This window comes from Ictalurus furcatus, chromosome 7, assembly GCF_023375685.1.
Source record: "Ictalurus furcatus strain D&B chromosome 7, Billie_1.0, whole genome shotgun sequence".
NCBI classification, from domain to species: Eukaryota; Metazoa; Chordata; class Actinopteri; order Siluriformes; family Ictaluridae; genus Ictalurus; species Ictalurus furcatus.
The window spans coordinates 14886576-14894524 of record NC_071261.1 but is presented as its reverse complement, the minus strand read 5'-3'; the positions used below and the strand labels follow the sequence as shown (position 1 = coordinate 14894524).

Sequence of the window (7949 nt, the reverse complement as noted above, 5' to 3'; positions counted from 1 at the left end):
GTACTGAAAGTCAGAAATTATCAAATTAACAGATGACACATTTTAAAATAATGTTCATACATTTCTCATGAACTTCCCTGGAGCTGCTCTTTAATGAATCAGTTTAGGTTTGAAATTAAAGTCAACTCAAGAAACTATACGGGCGGGTGACGTCATGCACGCCTTGCTTAACTCGCTTTCTTCGTTTATTTCTTTTCTTTTTTTTGCTAGTGAGGTCTCTTTTGAAATCCGTCCGTACTGCCACGTCATCTGATGTCACTGCCGCACCTGCGCAGCCATCTTGTTCTTTTCCTGCGGCCAGAGAGGAAGGAAGAAAAGCAAGGATAAAATAACCGTGTGCTGTTGTTCAGTAGAGTAATGTTCGGTAAGTAAAAAGGGACTAGGCAGAAAGGCAGTGTGCGGAGTGACAGCAGCGGAGGGTAAACAGACACGCAGCGGAGTTCGCCACAGTGCCTCAGAAACACAGACGGAGGAGTTATCTGTTCTCTGGGAGGGAAAGAAGAAGGAAGAGTGTCCGTCAGATTTCCACCTAAAAAAATAAAAAGACACCCCGGCCTTCACCAACATGAATCCTGAATAGTAAGAATTCCTCTTCTTTCACTACACCTGCAGTACAAATGGACCGTTTTCACTTATGTTTCACGTCCACTAGTGATAAAACCATGGCGTCGTTAACGGACAAGCTTTGTCACCTCGTCTAGTTAGCCCCCGTCAGCTGGCTAGCTAACCCAGTGTTATATTTTACACCCGTTTTACGGCACAATCCACTTCCTGTGCTGTGATCGGATAGAATCGGGGACTGCTCGTGACAGTGGACTACGAGCCAATCCAAGCGCAGAACGAAGCGCACTACCAGCCACTCCTAGCGTTGGAGGCGGGAGGTATCGGAATACGGGTTCGTTATGCTAATTTAACGAATATATCCAAACTAGCTAGCTAGCTAGCTAGCTAAAATAATATTGGCCGTGTGAAGTAGCTCACCAAATTTGTGCAAGGACTAGTGGACGTCAGGAGAGAGAATTTCTCCGTTTACACATTTCCTTTCTTTCTTTCATTTTTGTTGTTATTTAGACACTTTTTAAACAGACGCTGGGTTGCTAATTTGCGCTGGGTTGCTAATCGAAAGTGACGCTATTGGTTTACGCCGCAACCGGTTTCCTGTCGTTTTATTTGGCCTCGTTAGGTGAAATGGGTGCGTTTCATGAAAATAACCCGTAAGCCGGAGAAAATTGACAGAAGTTTCGCCATAGCCTGTGTCTCCTGTGTGACTGGATTAGGCCTGTGAAGTCTCTGGGCTGTGGCTGGAGGAGGAGGAGGTCATTGGTGTTAAGGATGGCCGATATGAAAACAAACTCCCATCACGATACTTAAACACATATTTTCACCATACACGATAACTGCCTTGTTAACAGCTCGCCAATAAAAGTGGATCAAAATTTTGAGAATATTTCAGCCGAAAGATGACTTCTTACACGACTTGGAAATAACAAGTCAACGATGATGATCACAGTACCATAGAAATGCGTGTTGTCGCACGATTCCCACACAACCGTCTCTTTTTCTTCTTGCTTGACCGTTTGGTCAGACTGTGTACACCTGATCCAAACAACGCTTCGCTTCGGTTATTCTCAAATTTCTATCTCAACCGCTATTACGTATATAATATGGGCAATGTGGCCAAAATGTAGTATCATAGTAACAAACAATGTGTAACAAAATATTTACTTTTCCCGAGGTTCGCTTTCAGTAGGATTTCCAGGTCCGTGTGAAGGGAAAAACAGGTCGATGATGGGTAATGATCAGACCAATACCAAAACTGCTTAAAGAAATGCTCGTGTACGTTTATCAGGAATAAAAAGCGTAACACCTTGCAGTGCTGCTCATGCAAGTGGAGAAGTTTAGGTATGTAAGGCGTTTCCATGGCAATGAATCGCCGGGGGTCGAGTAAATTAGGCTGTTTTTAATTTGAACGTGGATTTTAAATATTTTATTATGGACACATTTAATCTCGCATGCGTCCTGTGAAAACCATTGGAGAAAAGAGCAAACGTAGTTCAAATGCAATTTCAGGTTCGAACCACAGGCGTGTCAACACTGGTTCCCAGATTGGAGCAGAAACAAAGCCCTTTGAGAACATGTGTGACTTTTAAATTAAAGTCCAGTGAACTCACCATTTACTTGTTCAATGTTTAGCAGAAAACTAGCAAAGCAAAAGGAAAATAAAAAGCATTTTGTTGTAGTAAATTGCACCTGCATGTGTTTTATACACTCTATACCCTTTATAGGCTCCCTATACTTGACATATATTTTTCATGAAACATGCACGTGCTCATTGCGGATACACACAGTATGGTCAGAAAAGCATCATTTGATGCAGTCTGTCATGACAAGATGGATTTACATATTACCAACCTCTAAAATAATCTCCTGTTATGCGTGGTCTTTTGACACGGACACGTCAGACTGTATGACATGCTGCGTGCACAAAGTGCCGATTGCTTCACAACAGATGTGACGCAACGTCTTGTTGCATATGTAACGTTAGTCCTTGGCAGTGCCAAGAATTGTGAGTGCTCAGGATTCAGAAAGCACCTCAACAGCTCGTCAATTGCAACATATGTGATGGTCAGAAAGGGGCTCGAGTCACATGGGGGTGTTTCTCAAGGATGGGCCCTGTTTATGTTTACCACTTTATCTAGTGTTATTATGGGGTGTTTGAGTTTTATTTGACACCCGCTTACTAAATATAAAATGTCATAACATTTATATTAAAATTCTGATGTAATAAATTATATTAAATTAATTTCATCAGGTCTTGAGTTATTTTATATAGTTTCCATAACCATTTACTTACATGTCTGCTATAAATGTTGCTTCCAAAAGGATTGGCAATCTGTGCTGCCTTTTTTTTTGGGGTTTTTTTTTTGGGGGGGGGGGGGGGGGTATTTTATGTGCTGGTCCTTAAAGGAGCGTTTGCTCCAAACTCTCCTGAGTTGTGGTGAAATGGTGACACATAACACAGATGCAGTGTTTTAGATCGATGAAATATGAAAGTGCACCTATTATGGTTTCTCAAATATTACCTTTCATGTAGTGTGTTATAGTTGTTTTTGAGTTATTGACTCCCAAAAGAAGGAACAGATTCCAAACAGCTGAAACGAGTCGTTAGTGATTCCAGATTCACTTCCTGCACAAACCTACGTAGGTTTGTAACAAAAAGCCCCGCCTCTGGTCTTCATTGGATGCTGGCTGACAGTGGTGGACCAATCACAACAGACTGGGATGTCTGACCAATCAGAGCAGAGTATGCTCTCTGAAAGGAGGAGTTTAGAATGAATCCTTTAAAATGAATCATTTAATCAGTCGTTTGGGGGGGGGGGTAAATGCTGCAATTTAAATTATGAGCACATTAAAGTGTTTTTTGACCTTGGATGCATGTAAATCTGTTGTATGAGACCGCTAAAACAAAATTAGGCACGTTTCAAAACCATAATAGGTGCACTTTAATAGATGTTTGAAAGATATATCTTTGATATATGAACTTTACTTACCCCAAACATAATCATCTTGCTTTCGTACAATTACCTTCTTTTCCTGCTTAATTGTTATTGAACTGTAATCCTCTGTGGTGAAATGTTCAGCTGCAATGTGATTTATGCGTTTCAGTGACTACCTGTTCAAACTGCTCCTCATCGGTGACTCTGGAGTGGGCAAGTCATGTCTCCTGTTGAGATTTGCAGTAAGTACATAACTCAGTCAGTCTGTTTTTAAACAAAATAAATTAAGATAATGAAACTGATCCTTTCTGGTAGGGTCATCGCGATACCTTAAACATATCTTACGATACTATACTAACTGAAGTATAACAATGCCAAATAATCATAATTCAAACCTACATAATGAACTCAATTTACATAAATACATATAAATGAAAACAGACAAACTGAATTTTCCTCTGAATACTTTATTAATGAGCATGAATTTTGGAATGGTTCAATGTGCCACATATTTCATCTACTGTTCTATAGAGCAATGAAATCATGCAAATGGAAATTGTCCTCAGAGTACTAAGAATGAACACAACATTAGGAATAAATAAAATTGGGAACGTTAACTTGCTTACTAGCAACCACGGCAGATTTTAGTATTTATACACAGCGGTTAGAATAACGTTAGCTTGCTTGGTAGCAAACAGGACATCTTTAAAGATTAAGGTAAAGAGTTTAGTTTAAATGAAGTGTCACTAACCGTTGTGCATTCTGCAAAAGCAGTGGGATGTGTCGTTTTAGCAAAAATAGTATTAACTGCTGCACATACATTACTTACAGTACTACCATAAAAATATACAGTGGCATCGGCGGTATTTGAAGCTTTAATAACGCGATACTACCGTAGTACTGGTATACTGTGCAACTGTACTTTCTGTTAATTAAGCTCTTTGGCACATAAACTCAGCAAAAAAAGAAACGTCCCTTTTTAAGGAGACTGTATTTTAAAGATAATTTTGTCAAATCCAAATGAGCTTTACAGATCTTTATTGGAAAGGGTTTAAACAGTGTTTTTCATGCTTGTTGAATGAACCATAAACAATTATTGCACATGCACCTGTGGAACAGTCCTTAAGACACGAACAGTTTACAGGCAATTAAGGTCACAGTTACAATAACTTAGGATACTAAAGAGACCTTTCTACTGACTCCGAAAAACACCAGAAGAAAGATGCCTATGGTTCCTGCTCACCTGCGTGAACATGCCATAGGCCTGCTGCAGGGAGGCATGAGGACTGCAGATGTGGCCAGAGCAATAAACTGCAATGTCTGTAATGTAAGACGCCTAAGACAGTGCTACAGGGAGACAGGAAGGACAGCTGATCGTCCTCACAGTGGAAAATTACATGTAACCAGACGTGATGGAGAACTTGTAAATGTCTTGGTGGAAGAGTGGAGTAACATCTCACAGCAAGAACTGACAAATCTGGTACAGTCCATGATGACGAGATGCACTGTAGTACTTAAAGATGCTGGTGAACACCACATACTGACTGTTACTTTTATATCGACCCCCTCCTTTGTTCAGGGACTCATTATTCTATTTCTGTTCGTCAAATGTCTGTGAGATTTGTTCAGTTTATGTCTCAGTTGAATGTTTTTATGTTAATACAAATATTTATTCATGTTAACAAATTTGCTGGAAATAAAAGCAGTTGAACATGAGAGGACGCTTATTTTTTTTTTTTATTGCTGAGTATATGATGCATGCAAATAGTCTTACTGAAAACCTGTTTTCATTTGATCCGAAGTGGGAGGTTGAAAAGTTCCACTGGGGTCTCTCCAGTAAGATATAGACCTAGTATTTTAGATCAAGTGAGCCCGAACGTGGGTGGCATTTTGCATAACAGTCAAAGCTCAAGGATTATCATATAAGAAGAAATAACTAGTCTTTCGTGTGCAGTGTTTCTTGAAGTCCTTTATGAAAGCTATATAATTCATTCATCCAGAATGTAATTGATTTAAACAGTACTTAAGATTTGTTTAATATACAACTGATTGTGACTGTGCATGCTTGTTTTCCAGGATGACACGTACACAGAGAGCTATATCAGCACCATCGGAGTGGACTTCAAGATCCGCACCATTGAACTGGATGGCAAAACTATTAAGCTTCAGATTGTGAGTGATGTTTACACTTTCACTTGGTTGCTCCTGGCCGTTCTTGTGTATCTCGAGATCAGTTCAAGCTTTAAGGTGTTGGTTACATCAAACAATGTCTACAGATATTCCAGTTGTTAGTCTACAGTACTGTAGTTTGTATTGTAAAATTGTTGTTTGCATTTTTTTTGTGTGCTGGCTTCAATCTAAGCTGTGTGTTAGTCTTTCAAGATCAAATAAATCTGGAGGAAATGTGTCCAGTGCTTTTATTTCTTTTCTGAAAGAATTTCTTGCAAAAGTTGCAGTTAGATATATGGCTGTTCATTCTGGTCGAGTAATGATCATCAACTGTTCATGCTCTGCTGAATATATACTTCCCATTCTTTTTTTTTTTTTTTTGTCTTACTATCTTCTCTAATCTGTTTCTCCCTCTCAGTGGGATACTGCTGGACAGGAAAGGTTTCGCACCATCACTTCCAGTTACTACAGAGGAGCCCATGGCATCATTGTGGTGTATGATGTCACTGATCAGGTAATGCAACATGAAGTATTTACTTCATAAGATAAACCAAGTGTAATAATGCATGTACTGCAACATGGCTGTAGATTGAAATGGGGATCTCATGAAAAATGTAGGACTAGAGACACGATATAGATGTCGTGCTAAGCCTAAGCTTGATACATGTAAAGTACCAGTGTTATGTATATTGTTCTATTGCATACTCTTTGCTTATTACTTAAACTGAATCTTGAATCAATAAAAACCCAGATAAAAATAGTTCGAACCATTTTATGGAATAATCAGTATAAGGTGAGACTTCATTCCTAATAGACCTGTAGGTGCTGTGGTATGCTCGGCACCCCAGTTGTCTTGTTTAATAGATCAGTGTCAGTGAGTTGGTGTAAGAGATCAATGTAATGATTGATTAATGTTTATTAGTGCTGTGCTGAGGTCCGATAGCCTAAAAATGAATCTTTCTAAAGTAAAAGACCACAGCCTTTGCTCTAGAAGTCCTTTCACTGTTTGAAGCTTTCCTGAAAGACTCTCCTGTAATGAGCTGGCATTGAAATTTTGCACACAGTTATGTTGTTTGGTTCAGTTTAGAGTATACATTAATTTTCCGCCCTGTTCTTGTCTTTACGTCAATTCCTCGAGGTACTTTGGTGCTTTATAGAAGCCTTACTGCATCTATCTGTACCAGCATTGTACAATTTATTTTGTCATTGTACTCTCTCTGTAGGAGTCCTACAACAACGTAAAGCAGTGGCTGCAGGAGATTGATCGCTACGCCAGTGAGAATGTCAACAAGCTGCTGGTTGGGAACAAGTGTGACCTCACCACCAAGAAAGTAGTGGACTACACAACAGCCAAAGTATGAACTTACCCAAGCTTCAGTGTTCTCACTCTGTACTTCTGTGTTTTAATGGCTCCTTTCATTGTTCTTAATTCAATAAAATGTCTACATAGTGTATGTATTATATAATATATACATAATATAGAAACTCTATTCAATTACATTGTAATCAGAAGGGTTCTTTTATGTCTTTCAGGAATTTGCGGACTCTCTCGCCATCCCTTTCCTTGAAACGAGCGCTAAGAACGCCACCAACGTGGAGCAGGCCTTCATGACCATGGCTGCCGAGATCAAGAAACGCATGGGCCCGGGAGCTACGGCTGGAGGAGACAAGCCCAACTTGAAGATCGAGAGCACTCCAGTTCGACAGTCTGGTGGTGGCTGCTGTTGAAGAGCCTGTCTCTCGCACCTACACACACAAAAACACGCCCTCTCTGCCCTACACATGCCCATACACACACACACACACACACACACACACACACACACACACACACACACACACACACACACGCTTACATCTAGGAGCATAAGAACAGAAGGTGAAGATGTTCTAACGTTCTCATGGTAGTAACCACTGCGTTCGAAGCCAAAGCTTGAGGTTTAACTTTCTCTTGGCTTCCTTGCAAGGAGTTTTGTAGCTTCCTTTATGAGATCCTGTTCTTCTCCTTGGTTTTATACTCCTAGACTTCACACCCTATCTCTCTCAACCTTTTGTCTTCACAAACCTTGACCTATTCTTCTACTTTAGTCTCACTTGTGTTCAATTTTCCACCCACAACCCCAACCCTCTACAGACACAGTGATTTCTGGGTCCCTAGAAAGCTTACCTGTCCTATGACTGACGTGCAAATTCAGAATAGAAAGGTAATTGGCTTTTGGAGGACATCTGTTTATTATATGCAGAGCTGAGGGATGCGAGTGAGGAGGGAAAGTTACGTAGTCA

The 7949-nt window shown here is 40.0% G+C and overlaps 1 protein-coding gene across 1 annotated transcript in view; it reads left to right on the top strand.

Annotated features, from left to right (window-relative positions):
- Window positions 1–249: 249 nt before the first annotated feature.
- The window catches only part of rab1ba (zRAB1B, member RAS oncogene family a), a 9882-nt gene continuing 2182 nt past the window's right edge, over window positions 250–7949 (top strand). Inside the window, exons 1-6 of the mRNA XM_053628818.1 lie at window positions 250–579; window positions 3667–3739; window positions 5574–5669; window positions 6085–6180; window positions 6890–7021; window positions 7200–7949. The exon at window positions 7200–7949 is cut by the window's right edge and continues 2182 nt beyond it. Of these exons, the coding sequence (XP_053484793.1) occupies window positions 566–579; window positions 3667–3739; window positions 5574–5669; window positions 6085–6180; window positions 6890–7021; window positions 7200–7394 (606 nt within the window). The 5' untranslated portion in view covers window positions 250–565 and the 3' untranslated portion in view covers window positions 7395–7949. The remainder of the gene's footprint in view (window positions 580–3666; window positions 3740–5573; window positions 5670–6084; window positions 6181–6889; window positions 7022–7199) is intronic.